The sequence below is a fragment of the Podarcis tiliguerta genome (genome assembly GCF_965153285.1).
Source record: "Podarcis tiliguerta genome assembly, chromosome: 14".
In the NCBI taxonomy this organism is placed as follows: domain Eukaryota; kingdom Metazoa; phylum Chordata; class Lepidosauria; order Squamata; family Lacertidae; genus Podarcis; species Podarcis tiliguerta.
In genome coordinates this window covers 18,311,511-18,332,908 of record NC_139547.1, presented here as the reverse complement: position 1 = coordinate 18,332,908, position 21,398 = coordinate 18,311,511, and the positions used below count along the sequence as shown (strand labels likewise).

Genomic DNA, 21,398 nt, shown 5'->3' with positions numbered 1-21,398 from the left:
TTATACAATAATAAGAACTAGCGATGCATTGCAATGACCAATGCAGACCCCATGTGTTGCTTTGCAGCTAGATCTACTGCTGTGCACATATGCGGCAAATGATTTGGTATGCTCCAGTATCTTCTTTCAGAGTGACTTAAGTTGTGTTTCCCATGAAATTCCATTGTATGTAGCAGAACTTGCATATCATTCTCTTGAAACTGAAGCAGCTTGAGTTTCATTCCTAAATGCTTAGGTGAGGGGACATACAGAACAACTCTGGGCTCATCAACACTTAGTTCAGCTCCGAGGGCCTTCTGGCGGTTCCCTCACTGCGAGAAGTAAGGTGACAGGGAACCAGGCAGAGGGTCTTCTCGGTGGTGGTACCCGCCGTGTGGAACGGCCTCCCATCAGATGTCAAAGAAATAAACAACTATCTGACTTTTAGAAGACATCTGAAGGCAGCCCTGTTCAGGGAAGCTTTTAATGTTCAATGTTTTATCGTGTTTTTAATATTCTGTTGGGAGCTGGCCAGAGTGGCTGGGGAAACCCAGTCAGATGGGCGGGGTATAAATAAATGATGATGATGATGTGAAAGCAAGCATATTTGTGAAACCCCAAACTATGGACTTCTCATTCAGAAACCGCTAGAAGAGACCGGAAACATCCTGTTATTTGACGTTGCCATTGACGTATCCTGTGTGTGTGTGTGTTTGTGTGTGACAAAATTAGTAAAACGTATCACACGCTGATATACTGGCCATTTGCACTACACAAGGTACACAGTGCACAGCAATTTCCCACCCACCCCCTTGGGCTTCTGCAACTCTGTCTGCATTGCAAAACAAGTCTATGCATTTCCAGCCACTTGCCATCCATCATGTCCTCGAGATAGAAATCAGCTCCAGTGATGTAAAGTGACACTCAGCAATTATCAGTGGTCCAGGAGGTCCTTAGGCTGCTGAATAAGACCAAGATGAGGGTTATGTTTCCTCCATCATTTGGCCTGGGAATTCCCACCATACACAAACAAGTAAACTTGCATGAATCAGCCCATATTCTGCCCTCATGCATTTAAAGGGCATATGCACTGTGGCTTATTCACTTGCATTTCGAATCTGGCCCATCCCTAAGAAATGGAACATGAATCACTGGGCTAAGCATATTCCTGTTCAGAATGGAAAGAAGCAGAAGTCCCAGCAAAGGACGAATGGATACAAAAACTTATGGAATATGCAGAAATGGTGAAAATCACCGGAAGAATAAGAAATCAAGATAGCAAACTTTTTAAAATAAAATAATGGAAATGGTTTCTTGAATATTTACAGATGAACTGCAAACAGATAAAAGTGTTGGCAGGATTATTGTAATAACCTGCAGTTTCGTAAGAGTTTATATTTAAAGTAGATAATTAAATGAGCAAATTAAATGAATTTGGATATGCAGAAGATATTAAAAAATAAATTTAAGGAACTGCAGGGAGGAAGTCAAACTTTGAAATGTTAAAATAATTGTAAAATTTATGAAATGTATAAATTTGAAAAGTATAAAGAAAAACTTTTTTAAAGGGAATGGGTACGCAGCTGGCAAACCAGATGAAAAAGGTAAAAAGCACACACTCTGTGCCCCCAAGATCATATGTGCTTCCTCTTCCATGGAGGATTTAATGGTGGGAATTGGTAAGAGGATATATTAATCATATTTAATCCTATAGAGACCTGTGCGTGTGTGTTAATATCAAAGGAAAATGGCAGCAAGCCTGTTTTCCAAAGTGTGGGGCTTTAGCAGTCTCTCCGATGGGGAGAAAACCCCTAACAGAATTTCATTCTTATCCTTAGGCAGAATAGTGATGCATGGGAATATGCTGTTAAACCTTATTTATTCCGTTTGGCTGTGTAAAGCAGCTGACCCCCTTTCTATCCCTCCTGCAATGAAGCAGACCACACACTGAAGTAAGTTTAAAATACTTTCCTTACGTATTTGATGTCACAGTCCTGCATTATTCTATGCAGCAACGATAAGAAATGCAGGCATATGGGTAAAAAGAAAGCAGCAAGATAGCTTCAGACAGGTGTCTAGAGCTGGAAGCTATTGAGAGACACATGCTGCTTCCATAGCTACATCGTAAAGAAAGGAGAAGGGGAAAAGAAGATAAGATAGACAGCATTTCCTTCCCCACTGGGGGTGTGGGGACATGACCTAACTGAACCTTCTCTAGCAATTAGAACTCTGTGGTCCTTGACCCTTTTCATATACTAACAATCATGCAGTTGTGTCTGACTACAAAATCTCCCAGAGATCTGGTCAAGTAGGATCTGGAGTCCTCAGAAACAGCCCAGAACAGTAAAGGGGGAGTCAGGCCTTTGTGGGAGACTGGCAGGGATCTCTCCACCAGAAAGGGAACTTGGCCTCTGAAGCAGAGGTGTAACAACCCCTAAGACCCTGGAAGTGATGGCACCAATGCCCTATCTATCCCAGCATCCTGTTCTCACAGTGACCAACTCCCATGGATGCCCATAGGAAACACTCAGGCAGGATCTGAGCAGAAGATCACTCTCCCCTCCGGTGGTTTCCAGCAACTGGTATTCAGAAGCATCACAAAAAGTATGTGAAAGATGTACCTCAAGGCTGTCAGAGGAAGGGCAAGGGGCTGTTCAATGAATCCCATAAAATCTTGCTTTGTTTTCACTAATGTTTGCTTCTGCTACCAGACAGGCTGGATCTACCAATGTATTTAGAGAAGCCTGGTCAAAGTTAACCTGCAGAGGTGGAAAGGATGGTAGCAGGACCAAGCAGGATTGAATTCCCCAAGAGCATCGGTAGGCCGGATCCAGCCCAATCGCCTTCTAAATCCAGCCTGTGGATGGTCCGGGAATCAGCATGTCTTTACATGAGTCCTTTTATTTAAAACACATCTCTGGGTTATTTGTGGGGCATGGGAATTCGTTCTTTTCTTTTTTTTCAAAATATAGTCCAGCCCCCCACAAGGTCTGAGGGACACTGGACCGGCCCCCTGCTGAAAAAGTTTGCTGACCCTTGCTCAAGAGGATTAAAACTTTATAAAAGAATGGGAAAAAATTACAAGTTATCTAGGAGACCACTGTAAGCTGATGGAAGCAAGAGCAGGATTTGACACACTTGTAGTGTAAAAAATATTATGGCAATATGGTTCGATATAAAAACTGGACTACAGACTAATGTGCAGTTGTAGATGTTTTAAAACAAGACCCCATGGACAGGATGAGGGAAAGACATGAGATTCAGGGAATCTCCACATATAGTATTACTTTATTGATGTGTGTTTATTTGTAATTTTTATTTGTAAAATTAATAAAATGGTGTGTTTTTTTAAAAAAGAATTTCCCATTTATTAGTTGATGGGCAGTGGGAGCCGACCAGCTTTCTTCAGGTACATGAAAGATTTCCACACAGGGAGCTCTCTCATACACCCAGACCCAACAGCACTGGACTCCCCACAAGGTGGTACAGTCCTTTCTGCAGGGATCGGCTGTGTAAGGCAATCCAGCCACTTTTCCAGCGGTCCCACACTTGATATAACATTTGAAGCCAACAGCTGGGATAGTTCCGTCGATAGAGCTTGAGACTCTTAATCTTAGGTTTGTGAGTTCAAGCCCCACGTTGCGCAAAAGATTCCTGCATAACAAGGGGGTGGATTAGATGACCCTGGTGTTCCCTTCCAACTCTACAATTCTATGAATCTATGAACAGTCATGGCACCCCCTCTTCATGAGGAGGGGGAAACTTCCTGGGATTGCTTTGGGAGCTCGTGTGATTCAGAGGCAAAGTTAAAATGTGTCAGTTAAATTTCAAGTTAGTACAATAAGTACAGAAATAATAAAGTAAGCGTTGTCTGTTCTCCTAGCAGAATACAAAGGAATGTTAATCCTATGCAAAAGTGGAGGAGGAAAGAGATAAAATTGCACGTCAATAGGAAACAGGATTGTCCAGTTCAGATTGTATCCCTTAACCGACACAAATGAAGAACTTTGGCAGCTGAGTCAATCATAACCAACATGTTCTATCCCTAATATAATATATTCATGTCGACTCCCAGAAGGAGAAAATGCTGTAACGCTACTACTGCCACCAGTAGAGGAAGTTTAATGATTAAACAGTGTCTGGCTTAATCCAGGCTTTCTACTGATGTGAAGGTGAGACTGAGCAGCTAAGCTTTCCAGGGACTAAGGGAACTAGCCGAGATCCTCATCTCAAACTCGTGTTTAATGAAGTGAGGTGTTTTGTTTATGAAACCCAAGTGAAGAGCGTGTGATTTTCCCCAAGCACGTCGAGTCGGAACTCTGTTAATATCAATGCCGTTGTAAAAGTCTTGGGTGAGTGGGAGCATTTGGGAGAGGCTGCGTAATAGAGAAAAAACAAAACACCCAGGCTTTGCCATACTCCCAAAGTGGTGGCAGTTTGTGAATGAGGAAGACATCCAGTGACATCACACCCAGCTGAAATTAAGTAAGGTTACCATCTGCACCATACGTTTAAAGCAGTAGCATACCACTTTAAGCAGTCATAGCTTCTCACAGAGAATGCTGGGAAGAGTAGCTTGTTCAAAGGTGCCAAGAGTTGCAATCCTCGAGAGTGGTTTAACAATCAATCCCTCTTCCGAGGGAACTCTGGGAAATGTAGGCCATTTCCTTCAAGGGTACAATACTTGGAACTGCAGCTCTCTGAAGGGTAATCCGCAGTTCCCAGGGTTCTTTAGGAGAAGCTATGTGTTTTCAGTGCATGGTGTGTAATGCGTGTGACCTCGAAAAACAGGGCGCCTCTGAGCAGATGCTTAGACTTGCAATTTGTTTTCAGAATACAGTATCAGAATTGAACTAAGCTTACGGTCCATTCACACAAAATTCCACTCCTGGTTATCTTTCTTCCGTTCAGCAGCCTACTTTAGGTGGAAAAAGTCAGTTTGTTGTTGCTACTGTTAAACAACTGGGAGCCAGAAATCCTTGCCCAGGAAAAGCTAACATGCTGCCCTACAGATGTTGTGTGGACTATAACTCCCATCAGCCACAGCCAGCATGGTGAATGATCAGGGATGATGGGAGTTCTAGTCCACAACAGCTCAAAGGCGCCACATTGCCTACCACTGTCCTTGCCAATCTCCTTCAAATTAGCCAGGAATCCCAGTTGGCCCAACTAGTTGGCCCAACCAAAAGATCTAATGACTCCTTTTCAGTCCCTTCATATTCTGTGGATTCCACAGAATATGAAGGGACTGAAAAGGATTCATTAGTCAGTCAGTGCTGTAAAAAAGAGGTGCCATTAATTAGTGCATATAATGCATGTTTGCATGTATCTGAGAATGGGTGGTAGTAATTCTTTCCTTGAAACTTGAGAAACAGAACACAGTTTCTTCCCAATCCTGTGACTGCTTTTCTCCTCCAGCCTATACCGCTTGAAGTGAGTCAGGCTTCACCTTCTCTCTGTTTGGCACCTATCCAAATCAGGCAAAACAACACACATCCTGATACACCCATTAACCTCCATCCCCACATGGTTGTATACAGGGAAGAACCAGGCACAAGATCCAAGACAGGTAAGATAAGAAGGAATGGAGAGGATGGGCTGCTCAGGGGTGATGGACACAGAATGGGGAAAGCGCTCCAAACATTACAAAGAGGGATGGGAGAGGAATTTGCTTTCCTTTGCAATTTAAGGTGAAACTACCCAATTCATGGTGGGACACGGGTGGCGCTGTGGGTTAAACCACAGAGCCTAGGGCTTGCTGATCAGAAGGTCGGTGGTTCGAATCCCCGCGACGGGGTGAGCTCCCGTTGCTTGGTCCCTGCTTCTGCCAACCTAGCAGTTCGAAAGCACGTCCAAGTGCAAGTAGCACGGTGTTTCCGTGCGCTGCTCTGGTTCACCAGAAGCAGCTTAGTCATGCTGGCCACATGACCCGGAAGCTGTACGCCGGCTCCCTCAGCCAATAAAGCGAGATGAGCGCCACAACCCCAGAGTCATCTGTGATTGGACCTAATGGTCAGGGGTCCCTTTACCTTTACCCAATTCACACCTCTCGAACCAATAAAAGTAAAGGTAAAGTGACCCCTGACCATTAGGTCCAGTTGTGACCGACTCTGGGGTTGCAGCGCTCATCTCAGTTTATTGGCCGAGGGAGCCAGCGTTTGTCCACAGACAGCTTCCGGGTCATGGCCAGCATGACTATGCCACTTCTGGTGAACCAGAGCAATGCACGGAAACACCGTTTACCTTCCCGCCAGAGTGGTACCTATCTATCTACTTGCACTTTGATATGCTTTTGAACTGCTAGGTTGGCAGGAGCAGAGACCGAGCAATAGAAGCTGACCCCGTTGTGGGGATTCGAACCACCAACCTTCTGATCGGCAAGCCCTAGGCTTAGTGGTTTAACCCACAGCGCCACCAGCATCCCTCCTCGAACCGATACATGAACGTAAAATACATTTATCCTTTGTAAGGTCCACTTTTCAGAATTCTGCAGTGCAATTCTCCAACCAAGCTGCATATATTAGAGGAAGGTGTGCATGCAAATGCATATATTAGTAAAAAAAACAAAAACCATGCACATTCTGCTTGCCCAAATGAGTATGATAGCTTGCAAAAACATATCATTAGGAGAAATTAGTGCTAGAACGTTGACAAATTTTCATCAGCATTTCTTAATAATTGCAAACTGCTATGGAAATGTAGATAACTTGAGTTTAAGATTTGAAAAAAAATGAGAAACTTAAATGGACAGTTTCTCTGATAATGGAGTTGTTCAGCCCATGTGGAGAATAGCTGCACCGCCTAAGATTTATCTTCAGGCTTGCTAATGGTGGCCAGTTTTTCTCTGCGCTTTTCTTCCCTGTTCTCCCAAGGGACCAGGGTATTCCTTTTGGCATTGGCAAAAGAAGCAAAGACTTGCAGACATTTAGGTTTGACATTTCCTTTCCCCCATAGCCTTTGGTGCAAGTGGAAATCTTGTTTTGCTGACCCCAGCCTAATCAAATTCAGTATTCATTTCCATGTACATTTACCTGAAGGGAAGCTCCTTGAACTCAGTGAGCCTGACAGTGCAATCCTATTCATTTCAAAGCAAGACCCATTGATTTACTCTCTGGTAAGAGATTCAGAGTTCTGTGGAACTGAGAAGCTTACTCATTTGTTGATGACTTTTTGAAGTTTTTCTTTGCACATGTATTGCACTATTGTGGATTTCCTCCCCATCCAGCCCCTTACCCATTACATATGGCAATGTTAAGGCACTCAGGCTGTAGTACAGGAATAGGAAACCTGTGGCCTTTCAGATGTTGTTGGACTTCAACTCCCAGCATCCTTGGCCAGCGTGACCAATGGCCAGGTAGTGATGGGAGTTGTAGTTCATCAACATCTGAAAAACCACCCTGGTCTTTCCTCTTAGTGCTGGTGAAACCATCATTCTCTCCCCACATGGATTTCTAAGAGCTGTGGCCCTGTGTGAGTTGCATACAGATTTATAAGAGAATTCTCAGCATCCCCACCAAGCTACAGTACACAGGATTTATTTACTTATTTTGAGAGCCATGCCTGCTAAGCTGATACAAAACCAATATAAATTAGTCATGCAGATGTTCCTGAATTCTCCATTAGAGTGTAATCAATACAGACAAATTTAAAGCCCAAGGCTGCCACCCAAAGAATCTTGGGAACTGTAGTTTACCCAACACAGAGTTATAGTCTACACAGTTTCCAGGGAACTACAGTTCCCAGGATTCTTTGGGGAGAGTCACATGCTTTAAACGTATGGCATGGATGTGCCAATTGCACATTTAACCAATTCACACATTTGACTGCTGCTGAAGCAGAGATCTGGATCCCACTCCAAACTCCTAGCTTGTCCATTTTCCAATTTGCGTGAAACTTACTTAATAAGTGGCTGTTGGAAGATTTCTGCTTTTGGCTGCTATTGTTTTATCTCTCTCCAGGTGGGTTGTTAGTCTTTTGCAGCAATAGACAACAAAGACCTGTGGCACCTTAAAGGATGAACCAATTTATTATCGCATAAGCTTTCGTGGACTCAAGGCCACTTCGTAAGATGTGCAAAGTGATATCTTAGCTGGCAGGTGTATAAAGGAGAAAACTGGGAGCTGGACGACAATGAGATACAAGACCACCTCAACAAATCAGTTGTAACTAGAGCACAAATCTATGTTGAAAAGGCACACCCTTCGGTGTAGCAGATTGGTGATCACATACTCATCATTGCAAAGATGATTGTATCAACACCTGTATTGCGGCAGGAACCAAAACAGATAACCATTGATAACAACAGAGATTCTGGCATTGGTCAACTAATTAGGCTCACAAAGACAATCAAGAACGCATCTTTCTTTAACAGTTAGCTGATTTCTGATTTTAACATTTTTATATGGTTCTATATGGTTCTATCGTATGATTTTATGCCTAATCGTTGTAAACCACTCTGCTATTTTTTTTATGAACCGTGGGATACAATTTTTAAATACAAATAACAATGCAAAGTTAGTATACGTAGGGTGATTTTTAAAAACCTTTACCTCAATGAATTGTAATTCTGTTTATAGGTAGGTAGCTATGTTGGTCTGCCGTAGACGAAACAAAATAAAAAAATATCCTTCCAGTAGCACCTTAGAGACCAACTGAGTTTGTTATCGGCATGAGCTTTCATGTACTGGAAGGAATTTTTGTAATTCTGTTGTTTCACATTGAAACAGTATTCGCACTGAACACAGGTACATGCTGGTTCTACACATGTGCAAGTGTTTGTGAGAAAGAGTGTACATTTATTGATTTGCACAGCTTGTGTACACAGGTACTCAGACCATATACTTTGTGAATATTACATGTGAATAACTGCGCATGTGTGCAGCTCAGGGTCTGTGTACCCAGGCAGAGGGATTGCAGCCTATTGAATATGAACACCCCTATTGTATTCTTGCTTTGTGATCCTTTTATTTCAGAATGGCAACCTTGAGGTCAGTTACAGAGTGTCCTGGGAGTTTGAAAGATTCTCCCACTGGTTCATGAATAGAGCAATCTCATTACATGAATGTAACATTTTTTCCTTTGTTTCAGCTTGTTAGCTGTTTTCACATTTTGGCTGGGGGGATGGGGAGGAATGTCGAGATTTGTGCCCGCTTATTCTTCTACATAGAGACTGGCACATCTGTCCTATGTAGAATACCGATGGGCATTGCTGCTAGATGACGGCACAAGGGAGAGAGAAAAATCAGCATCCCAAACCCCCTTTGCCAGGGAAGTTTTTGATGTTTGACATTTTATCATGTTTTAATATTCCGTTGGAAGCTGCCCAGATAACTACTACTACTACTACTACTACTACTACTATTATTATTATTACAGTTGCCTCTGGGATTGTTTAAGCAGAAGAACTTGTGGAGGCCCAGTGTGGTGTCCTGAACAGAGTACAGTGGTACCTCGGGTTAAGTACTTAATTCATTCTGGAGGTCCGTACGTAACCTGAAACTGTTCTTAACTTGAAGCATCACTTTAGCTAATGGGGCCTCCTGCTGTTGCCGCGCCGCTGGAGCACGATTTCTGTTCTCAACCTGAAGCAAAGTTCTTAACCTGTAGCACTATTTCTGGGTTATTGGAGTATGTAACCTGAAGCATATGTAACCTGAAGCGTATGTAACCTGAGGTACCACTGTATTCACTTGAACTGAGAAGGAAGCGTGTTTGGCCATGAAAGGTCATTGCATAACCTTTGGACAAAAACTACCACCTCAGCCCAACATTCCTCATAGGATTCCCATTTAGACATAATGGTAAAGCCAGTGAATGGTACAATCAGTGAGGGGTCTGAATGAGGAGAGTTTTGAGGGCCATAGATAGAGGCCTAGAGGTCCACATTTGGTCCTCAGGCTTGAGGTTCTTCACTGTTGTCCATAGAGGTTCTTACTTGGCTCAGGCTCCATCCACACTCAACACTGAAAGCCCATGACTTCCCCCAAAGAATAATAACTGAATTTTTAAAGGGGGGCTGGGAAATGGTAAGCAAACCACACTTCCCAGGATTCTCAGGGGGGGGGGGCATGACTGTTGAAGTGCTATAAATGTGCTTTAAATGTAGTGTGGATGTGACCTCATCCTCTTAACTTGGTTTTATTTTGTTAGTTGGTTGCATTTATATCTGAAGGAGCGTCTCCACCCCCATCGTTCAGCCTGGACACTGAGGTCCAGCTCCGAGGGCCTTCTGATGGTTCCCTCATTGCAAGAAGTGAGGTTACAGGGAACCAGGCAGAGGGCCTTCTCAGTAGTGGTGCCCACCCTGTGGAGCACCCTTCCACCAGATGTCAAGGAAATAAACAACTATCTGACTTTTAGAAGACATCTGAAGGCAGCCCTGTTTAGGGAAGTTTTTTATGACTGATGTTTTATCGTGTTTTTAATACTCTGTTGGGAGCCTCCCAGAGTGGCTGGGAAACCCTACCACATGAGCAGGGTATAAATAATAAATTATTATTATTATTATTATTATTATTATTATTATTATTATTATTATTATTATCAGTGCTTTTTCTGGGGGTACGCAGGGGTACACAAACCCCTAAACATTTTGTGAATCTAACTTTGTCCTCATTGAGGGGCAGTATTTCAATATGAGTAGGAAAAGGAGAGTACCCCTAAACATTTTTTAAGGAAAAAAAAGTACTGATGATGATGATGTTGTTGTTGATGATGATGATATCCCACTTTTTTCTCCCAGGAGCTCACAAGGTGGGGTACATGGTTTTCCCCTTCCTCACTGAATCCACACAACAACCCTGTTAAGTAAGTTAAGCTGAGAGGCAAGGTGAGCTTCCTGGCAAAGTTAGGCTTTGAATCCTGGTCTCTCAGGTCTGGTCCTAGTTCAACATCTCTTCCCTAAGCAGGGTCATCGATTCCTTTCTCAAGCTGCCCTTGCCCTCCAGTATGCACACTTAGCTGCAGTGATGCCTGTAGGGCAGGAGTCTGGCCCCCACCTCAGCAGAAGGACCCTCAAAAGTCAGTTGGGTGAGCTTACCATGGTCTCCCATCCAAAGAGCACTATCCCATAAGAACACCAAGTCCACAGTTCTACCTAACCTAACCACACCAATTGTTCAACCGAATAAGCTCAAGGATGGTCACTGGCTCAGAATGCTTCCGTAAATCAGGTGTGAGGGTAGGTCAGTCTGTAAAGCAAGAGGCTCTTAATTTCAAGGTTGTTGGTTCGAGCCCCACGTTAGGCAAAAAGAGTCCTGCATTGCAGGGGGTTGGACTAGATGCCCCACGTGGCCCCTTCCAACTCTACAATTCTGTGAACCTTTGGCCCTCCAGATGTTGCTGAACTACATCTACCATCAGTCCCAGCAAGCATGGCCAATGAGCAAGGATGATGGGAGCTGCAGTTCAGCAACATCTGAGGGAGAGAACTAAAGGTTCCCCACACCTGCAGGAAAGGCTTTGCTCTCTGCATTTAACTATATCAAGACTCCTTTGTGCAAAACTGCATTAAAGTTACGTTTTTGCTGCTAGAAATAGTTTATTTCTGTATCAAAATGCCTGAGAACACAGCCCACCCCTTCCCCTAAGTGAGGAGGAAACTAGTCTTGTCTAAAGCTAGGACTGGCCCAAAATTCTTTTTGTCCTGAAGCAGAACAGAAAACAGAAAACCTCTCCCCAAGTCACGGTATACAGTATTTTGGCACCTGAGAAAAATCCCTGCCTCAAAATAGAATAAAAAATAGATACTTGATCATTGTTGCCCTTTCACAGCATCTAAGATCAGCTGCCTGAAACAGCCACGGCACTTTGTCCAATGGTAGGGCAGGATGTATATGACCAGAACACTGAAATTAAACTGACCTGGGACTGAAATCATTCCTCTGTGATAACGTGCCTCACCAATGCAGGATCATGATTCCCGATTAACCCCTTTCCTTTGGGTGCTTGCCAACACCCACTGTGCAGTGGTTGGGGTCCCAAGGTCTACATATAGATGGTGCCCCATGGATGGGGTCCAATGGGAGAAATAAAGAATCACTGGGCTCCTCTGGATCACCTGTTTACTGAGCAGCCATCCTGATTCCCTTTCACAAAGCTTACACGGAGGCTAGTTTATACCTGGTGTTTCTTGAGCATTGATTTTGATTTGTTTGCAGGAATTTTATACAACAATGAGCATTCATCCTGATTTGCTTGCAGGGGTTTTATGCAGCTTTCTACTAAACCATCCGTGCACCCCTCACTTTCGAACACCGTCAACTCTCCCGTCACTTTCTTAACTGCAAACAGTCTGTTTCTTTTCTTTAAAAAGTGCCTTTGTTGCACCAGAGTGACAGAATGCTTTGATCCTCATCAGTCACCCAAACCTAAATTTCCTGGTATGCAGTAAGAACCCCTCCTTCAAAAATCCCGACAATCTGGAAAGGCCCCCCGTAACGTTAATGGCCAAATGTCAACATTACTTACACGGGTATCTGAAGTAGAAGTCATTCTCAGCATCGCTCGTGATGTTCTTCTCCTGCTTCGCCTTCTCCCAGCCGGCTATATCGGATTCTGCGTTGAAGCGCACGAAGACGCCAAAAAGGATGATCATGGCAAGCTCCCAGAGGAGGCAAACCAGCGGCAGACGCCAGCGCATGTCGGTGTTCCTCGCCATCATAGTCCTCGCAATCAGTTTGTCATTTGCCTGCTTGTTTGGTGAAGGGGGAAGAGGAGCTGTGTGTGAGCTGGGAAGTGCGAAGTTACAGTCCCAACTGCTGGGGGAAGTTCATTCATTTTATGTCATCTGGGGAGAAGTGGGTGTGACCGTGCAGCTGTCAGTCATCACTTCAGACATTCAAGGACACTGGCAACCAGTCCCATTTCAGAGCTTGCTTAATAGATGAGGGCACTCTCTCATATAACCAGCCACAAACAAAGGGGCGAGGCACATGTGTCGGGCAGGCTTAAGAAACTGAGTGCATTCTGTGTGCTCAGCATCACAGATGAATAGATTCAGCATCACGGCTGGATGGATTCCATGATTAGCATCACAGCATCCTAAGGTGGGAGCGGCTAGAGGTTGATAAGCCAGGGTTATCTGTGGGGTACACACAGTGGCTGAGTTTGTGCTGGTGTGGGGAGGCAGCCGCAGTGCCATCACAGCTAAGAAAATGACCACTCTATGTATCTCATCTACATTTGCACTCTGCTTAGTAACCATACCTGTTGCACTGCGTTCTCATGTGGACTCACTGTTTCAGTTTGCGAGTTGGATCAAGACCGTGAGTGTAGGAGGAGTGACAATCTTTACCTCCTCAGGTGAGCGATGGGGAAGGGACTTAGCAGGTGAGAGAGTCGGGAGGGAAGGCTGACATTCAAGGGATGTAAGTTAACTGTGGTGAATCTATGCGGACTGGTTTTTTGAAACGGAGATCCCCCCCCCCCCTTGGCCTTATATACTGCTGTTTTATTTCTGCGCTAAGTTTGATCCTCGCACCTGTTTAGTTTCAAGCTGTTAAAACAGTCTATTGATTTGTACAAAGTTGCTTGCACAGGTTGATTTTTTAATGATATATTTAAAGACTGACATTATGGGTTATTTGTAATGGTTCCTAACATGGTTTCTGAATTGTGGTTGTCCTTTGTGTGGTGTAGTGTGAGCTGCTTCAGGCACACGTGTGTGTGTGTGCGTGTGTGTTTGTATGCGTGTGTATTGACAGCATACATTTAAAGCACTACGACACCACTTTAAATGTATGGTGTGAAAGAACCAAGGCCAGAGCAGGGAATGATTTAGAGAAGCAGTGGGTAGCCTCCCCTGTGTATCTGTATTTTGGGTCCACAGGATCCTTCATTGATTTCATTCTTTCATCTCCTGCACTACACTAAGAGCTATTTACTTATTACATTTCTGACCTTTCAAGATGGTGTACATGGTTTCCCGCCTCCCCTACCAGTCATCAGCACAACGACCCTGTGAGGTAGGCTAGGTTAAAGAGAAGTGTTCAGTTCAAATATCCCCCAGTGATTTTATGGCTGGGTATGGAGATATGGATTTTGCTTTCTCCCGGGCCTAGTATGAAACTCTAGCTGTTACATAGGAGTTTTCTTGTGGCATATAAAATGCAGAACTAGCACCTTATTATATACTACTCTCTAATTCTAGATGGGTGGAAGCTGGCTGTAGTTGTTAAGTGTAGCATGGGGAAATAGACTCTGCATATGCTCAGAGGAATTCTCTTCTAATGCAGCTTTTAAACTCCTAGGACTTGATCCTGTCATTAAAAGCCACCATTTTATTTTATTTTTTATATATAATTTTTATTAATGTTTTTTGCTTTACAATATAGAATACTCATTTAAACATCAAAATATCAATGACTTCTTCTCTTTCCATAGTTCATTTTACATACCATAAATCCCTGCATATTTTACATAAACTAAACCATTCAGTACTCCATTACAGTGGTACCTCGGGTTACATACGCTTCAGGTTACAGACTCCGCTAACCCAGAAATAGTACCTCGGGTTAAGAACTTTGCTTCAGGATGAGAACAGAAATCGTGCTCTGCCAGTGCGGAAGCAGCAGAAGGCCCCATTAGCTAAAGTGGTGCTTCAGGTTAAGAACAGTTTCAGGTTAAGAACGGACCTCCGGAACAAACCTCCAAGTACAGTGGTGCCTCGCAAGACGAAATTAATCCGTTCCGCGAGTCTCTTCGTCTAGCGGTTTTTTCGTCTTGCGAAGCAACCCTATTAGCGGCTTAGCGGATTAGCGCTATTAGCGGTTTAGCGGCTATTAGCGGCTATTAAAGGCTTAAGGGATTAGCGGATTAGCTGCTAAAAGGCTATTAGCGCCTTAGCGCCTTAGAAAAAGGGGGTGGGGAGCGAAAAAAAATCTCAAGATTCGCAAGACATTTTCGTCTTGCAAAGCAAGCCCATAGGGAAATTCGTCCTGCGAAGCACACTGAAAAACGGAAAACCCTTTCGTCTAGCGGGTTTTCCGTCTTGTGAGGCATTCGTCTTGCGGGGCACCACTGTACTTAACCCGAAGTACCACTGTATTACGTCCATCAAAACTTATTTACACTGTTGAATTTATCTTGATGCTGCCAACGTTTTCAAGTCTACACAACCCCCCCTCCATATTCAATAAACATTTTCCAGTCTTCTCTAAAAGTACCGTATGTTCTTCTTCTTCTCTTATTCTATATGTTAAGTCCGCAAGCTGTGCATATTCCATCATTTTAAAACCTTACCTCTTGCTGCTCTCAGCAATGAAGCTGAACGTTCGAAGATTCAGGACAGATAAAAAACGTACTTCTTTATTCAACTGTAGAACTCTGTCCCACTGGAGGCAGTGATGACCACTAATGTAAAGGTAAAGGGACCCCTGACCATTAGGGCCAGTCACAGACGACTCTGGGGTTGTGGCGCTCTTCTCGCTTTATTGGCCGAGGGAGCCGGCGTACAGCTTCTGGGTCATGTGGCCAGCATGACTAAGCCACTTCTGGTGAACCAGAGCAGTGCGGTACCTGTTTATCTACTTGCACTTTGACGTGCTTTCGAACTGCTAGGTTGGCAGGAGCTGGGACCGAGCAACGGGAGCTCACCCCGTCGTGGGGATTCGAACCGCCAACCTTCTGATCGGCAAGTCCTAGGCTCTGTGGTTTAACCCACAGCGCCACCCGCGTCCCCACCACTAACTTAGATGGCTTTAAAAGAGGATGAGTCAGATTCATGAAGGTCATGACCCATGATGGCTATGGTCTTCCCCAGGAGGCGAGAGTGCTCTTGTGCTTGAGTCCTCCATGTTGGTTTCCCACAGGCATCTGGTTAGCGTCTATGAGAACAAGATGCTGGACTAGATGGGCCATTCAGCAGGCTCTTCTTATCTTCTTCTGGCCTCTTGGTTTCCCTCCAGCTCACAGCAGGTCTTGCTGCCCTTCCCTTTCACCTCTTCCCTCCTCCCGTTTTCTTTCCTAACCTCCTAAGGAACACAGAAGGCCATTCCAGAACTGCCTGCAGCTGTCTCTATGGGGATGGCATGTAAACCGTCTGGCTTGGTCACTGGGTGTAAAAAAAACCCAACTGCCACTGGGGCACTGCGGTGTACATTGTTAGCCGTTATCTAACTTATACTCATCATTAGAACTACTAATGCAGGTTTTTAAGTTGCCGTTCACCTGGGGGCAAGTTTTAATTGACTCCTGGGCAATCGTTCTCAAGTAGCAAGTTGCACAGTGCTGTTTTGCTTTATATTTTTGTTACTTATTTTGTTTTATTTTAAATGCATTATCTGCCCTTTACCACCGGGTCCCAGGGCAAGTTACAACAGTTTAAGATTAAGAACAGTTAAAACAAATTACAGTAACAGGGGAAAGTGCACCCCCCAAACACATCTCAAGTATCAAAGGCCAAAGTAAAGAGATATGCCCTCAGCATTTGCCAAAAGCAGCAAAAAAAAGGTAAAAATGTAAAGGACCTCTTGACGGTTAAGTCCAGTCAAAGCCAACTGTGGGGTGCGGAGCTCGTCTCGCTTTCAGGCCGAGGTAGATGGTGTTTGTCCACAGACAGCTTTCTGGGTCATGTGGCCAGCATGACTAAACTGCTTCTGGTGCAACAGAACACCATGACGGAAACCAGAGTGCACAGAAACGCCGTTTCCCTTCCCACCAGAGCGGTACCTATTTATCTACTTGCATTGGTGTGCTTTCAAACTGTTAGGTTGTCAGGAGCTGGGACTAAGCAACGGGAGCTCACCCCGTCGTGGGATTCAAACCGCTGACCTTCTGATCGGCAAGCCCAAGAGGCTCGGTGGTTTAGACCACAGCGCCACCCCTGCAAGTGTCCTGGAAAAACTGGGACAGCCCCCCCCCCCCTGAGAGCACGGCGGCCCCAAAGAAAGTGCTTTTTCAGGGCCACAATCCTGTGCTTTTTCGGGGCCGCCTGTCTTCTTACTTACATCCAGTCCAGGGATCCAGTCCTCTTTAGACGTAGCGTCGCCAATGTCATTCTAGATCTCTGCAGAGGCTAAAGTAGAAGTATTTGCCTCTTCCTGTCTCTCTCCCCCCACCCCATGAGTCTCTATGGGCACCAGACTTCATTCATCCCATTTGGGACTTATGTAGCTCTGGGAGTGATCTTGCTCTGCCTCTGTTTTGCATCGGTCACCATCCAGCTGTGGCCTATCAGAATTGTAACCCAAAACATCTGTAGGGTGGCAGAGATCGAGTTAAGCAAATACTTTTTTTTTCCACTGGAAAGAAAGCAAAGAGTCTTTCTTTCCTTGTTTGCACCCATTATGGGCACCAAATAACATCTTTTCCACTGAAGCAATAGACTCTCTCACCTTGCCTTATTTTCCACCATTTCTCACCTTATCGGTCTTTGGGATCAGAACTTTGTGGGCAGTCTTCCAAACCACGAAGTTGCCTGCATGGTCCAGTGGTTCTCCTGTAGTCTAAACACAACCTCTCTCCCATTTCTCACCCCACTGTGAGGATCACAGCTGGCTGCTAAAAATCATGGCCCAACTGTAAAGGTAAAGGTAAAGGTACCCCTGCCCGTACGGGCCAGTCTTGACAGACTCTAGGGTTGTGCGCCCATCTCACTCAAGAGGCTGGGGGCCAGCGCTGTCCGGAGACACTTCCGGGTCACGTGGCCAGCGTGACATCGCTGCTCTGGCGAGCCAGAGCCGCACACGGAAACGCCATTTACCTTCCCGCTAGTAAGCGGTACCTATTTATCTACTTGCACCCGCGAGTGCTTTCGAACTGCTAGGTTGGCAGGCGCTGGGACTGAACAACGGGAGCGCACCCCGCCGCGGGGATTCGAACCGCCGACCTTTCGATCGGCAAGCCCTAAGCGCTGAGGCTTTTACCCACAGAGCCACCTGCGTCCCTGGCCCAACTGTACTGGCTGCCAATTAGTTTCTGGGTCCAATTCACAGGGCTGGTTTTGACCTACAAAGCCTTAAATGGCTATACTTCAAGGACTGCTTCTCCTCACGTGAACAGACCTGGACCCTGCAATCATCATTCACGCGTGCCCTCTCCACAACAGGTCTGGAAGGTGGCAACACGAGAACAGGCTTTTCTGCAGTGACTCCCCGTTTGTGGAATGCTCCCCCCAAGGAGGTTTGGCTGGCGCCTTCATTATACACCTTTAGGTGCCAGGCAAAAATGCTCCTCTTATTTTAAATGGGTTTATGGGAGTGGGTGGAGGGAGAGGGTTATTGGTCTGTGTTTGCTGTTGTTTTGTTCTTTTTATCATCTTTTAATTTTATGTTGTGAATTGCCCTGAGATCTGCAGAGGATGGGTGGTATACACATTTAATAAATAATAATATTTCCGGTCATCAGCTAAGGCACAGAAGGGGAACCCATCTGGATATTTGTCGGACTACAACTCCCATCGTCCCAGGCCATTGGTCATGATGGGAGTTGGAGTCCAACAATGTCTGGAGGGCCACAGGTTCACCGCCATTACTTGCAACACTATCTTCAGATGCTTTGTTTTCTTCCCAACAACCTATGGGGAAACCCAGCCAGATGGGTGGAGGAGGAGGAGGAGGAGAAGGAGGAGGAGGAGGAGGAGGAGGAGGAGGAGGAGAAGGAGGAGGAGGAGGAGGAGGAGGAGGAGGAGGAGAAGAAGAAGAAGAAGAAGAAGAAGAAGAAGAAGAAGAAGAAGAAGAAGAAGTCACAATATGTTTGCACAGGCTTGCAGGGTGGTTAGACAATGTCAGCCATTTTATCAAGCATTCCCTCTTATTTCCTTACAGGGTAGTTATACGATGCCGTGTCAAGCAGGTGTATCCCACATTTCCCCTGTCACTTTCCTTATTGCAAAAAGTCTTGATTTGTGGGGTGGGGGAAAGCATGTTTGCTGTGCATGTTGTGGAAGCATCCTACAACCCCCTATCTTTCCCAGTTGTCAGCCATTGTTGGCTAGTGTTGATGGGAGTTGGATTACAACAACATCCAGAAGGCCACAGGGTCCTCCATCCCTGATCTAAGGGAACGACAAACGCTCCTGGAAATGGTTGAAACAGAACAGCTGAAACTTGAAATGGTTACAAGGAGATCTTGGTAGAATGAATGGAAGTCTGGGTAACATGAAAGGACAGTCATCTAAGGGACAAGTGCTTTGTTTTTCCTGTACGCAGTGTTTTGAAACACATCTTGACATTGTTTTCATTTGAAAGCATTGTATCACCAAGGAATGGGACAATGCAAATGCCAATCAAGGTGTGGTTAAAGGAAAACATGTTGCTCACTGCTTCACTTGTAAGGAAGAGGAAAAAAACCAGGGCTGTCTCTAGACCACATGGTGCCCCGGGCGAGGATAGCCTTTGCCACTCCCTTCTCTTTGTTCAACTTTTGAATAGCTTCTTTTTCATTTCCTTGGCATCCCAGTTCCTGGCTTTTGCAGATGATTGTCGTGCAGGACTCCTCCCTGTTATCAACCACTATCAAGTTCAGGGCCGGATTTAGGTTTGATGAGGCCCAAAGCCAGGGGTCAGCAAACTTTTTCAGCAGGAGGCCAGTCCACTGTCCCTCAGACCTTGTGGGGAGCCAGACTATAATTTTTATGGGGGAAATGAACAAATTCCTATGCCCCACAAATGAGATGTGTTTTAAATAAAAAGACACATTCTACTCATGGGGACACGGGTGGTGCTGTGGGTTAAACCACAGAGCCTAGGACTTGCCGATCAGAAGGTCAGCGGTTCGAATCCCCACAAAGGGGTGAGCTCCCGTTGCTCGGTCCCTGCTCCTGCCAACCTAGCAGTTCGAAAGCACTGCAAGTAGATAAATAGGAACCGCTCCGGCAGGAAGGTAAATGGCGTTTCTGTGCGCTGCTCTGGTTCGCCAGAAGCGGCTTAGTCATGCTGGCCACATGACCCGGAAGCTGTACGCCGGCTCCCTCGGCCAATAAAGCAAGATGAGCGCCGCAACCCCAGAGTCAGCCACGACTGGACCTAATGGTCAGGGGTCCCTTTACCTTTATTCTACTCATATAAAAACACGCTGATTCCTGGACCATCCATGGGCTGGATTTAGAAGGCCCCCAGGCCTTAGTTTGCCTACCCATGCCCTAAGCTACGGAAGGTAATGGGGCCTTTTATATGTCCAGCTGTCCTTTGTCAACAACAAATTGTCCCTCTTTTTTGTGTTGAATATATGCTATATGGTAATTTATGGACCTAATAGCTATCTAAAGCCTTTTCCACATAACAAGTAGGAGCCTACACAACACAAAACACTGTTGCTGTATGTAGGTTTTATTTTATTTGTTTTTTATCTTATATTTTGGAAATGTGCATCCAGGTTTTTTCCCCTATAATTTTTTGGGGGGCCCCCAAGAAGTGGGGCCTTAAGCTATAGCTTGTTTAGCTTATACGTAAATCTGGCACTGATCAAGTTGTATCCCTGGATATGAGCATAATCTCTCTCACTCTCGCTCTCTCACATATATACACCTTTATTCTTGAATGGACACATGTCAACCTTTCCACGAAATAAAAGCAAGTTTGTGGGCATCAGGTCATAAAAGGATCTTCTCTGTGGTGGCCCCTGAGATGTGGAATAATCTCCTTTCCAAGGTTTTTCTCGCCCTGTTGTACACATTTCATTGCATACCCTCTAACATTCCTCAGATGAAAATAGGGACATTTCTCAGTCTCCCCCAACTGACACTTCTCGACCTTCCCCCCATTTTTCTCTCCTCCCTGCCCCTTACAGAGCATTTCCTATCTGAAGAAGGGTAAGTGTCACCACCGCAACACCAATGGGACAAAGCACACAGGCCCTCCACCGTCCTGAGAAAACCCATTAATATGTTTCTAATATTCTGTTAGGAGCTGCCCAGAGTGGCTGGGGAAACCCATCCAGATAGGCGGGGGTATAATAATAATAATAATAATAATAATAATAATAATAATAATAATAATAATTTATTTATACCCCGCCCATCTGGCCAGGCTTCCCCAGCCACTCTGGGCGGCTTCCAAAAAAATATTAAAATTCTATAATACATCAAACATTAAAAGCTTCCCTAAACAGGGCTGCCTTCAGATGTCTTCTAAAAGTCTGGTAGTTGTTGTTCTCTTTGACATCTGGTGGGAGGGCGGGAGATAACCAGAGCATGCACCACTCTGGCGAGGCAGTCCGCAGGCAGATAGGGTCTCAGCCTGCATACCAGATGGAGCTGGTAAACAGCTGCCCTGGACACGGATTTGACCTGTGCCTCCATGGACAGCTGTGAGTCCAAAATGACTCCCAGGCTGCACACCTGGTCCTTCAGGGGCACAGTTACCCCATTCAGGACCAGGGAATCCTCCACACCTCCCTGCCTCCTGTCCACCCAAAACAGTACTTTTCAATTCAATCTCAATCTGTTAGCTGCCATCCATCCTCCAACCACCTCCAGACAC

The 21,398-nt window shown here is 45.1% G+C and overlaps 2 protein-coding genes across 3 annotated transcripts in view; one reads left to right on the top strand and one right to left on the bottom strand.

Moving 5' to 3' along the window:
• RHCG (Rh family C glycoprotein) overlaps positions 1-12,966 on the bottom strand; it is a 36,293-nt gene extending 23,327 nt beyond the window's left edge. Inside the window, exon 1 of the mRNA XM_083412153.1 lies at positions 12,448-12,966. Coding sequence (XP_083268279.1) covers positions 12,448-12,640 — 193 coding nt within the window. The 5' untranslated portion in view covers positions 12,641-12,966. The remainder of the gene's footprint in view (positions 1-12,447) is intronic.
• Positions 12,910-21,398, top strand: part of TICRR (TOPBP1 interacting checkpoint and replication regulator) — a 41,535-nt gene continuing 33,046 nt past the window's right edge. The window contains exons 1-2 of one of the 2 annotated variants that reach the window (XM_083411771.1): positions 12,910-13,025; positions 13,177-13,281. The gene's annotated coding sequence lies outside the window, so the exon portion shown is untranslated. The other variant, XM_083411770.1, reaches the window with a different exon arrangement.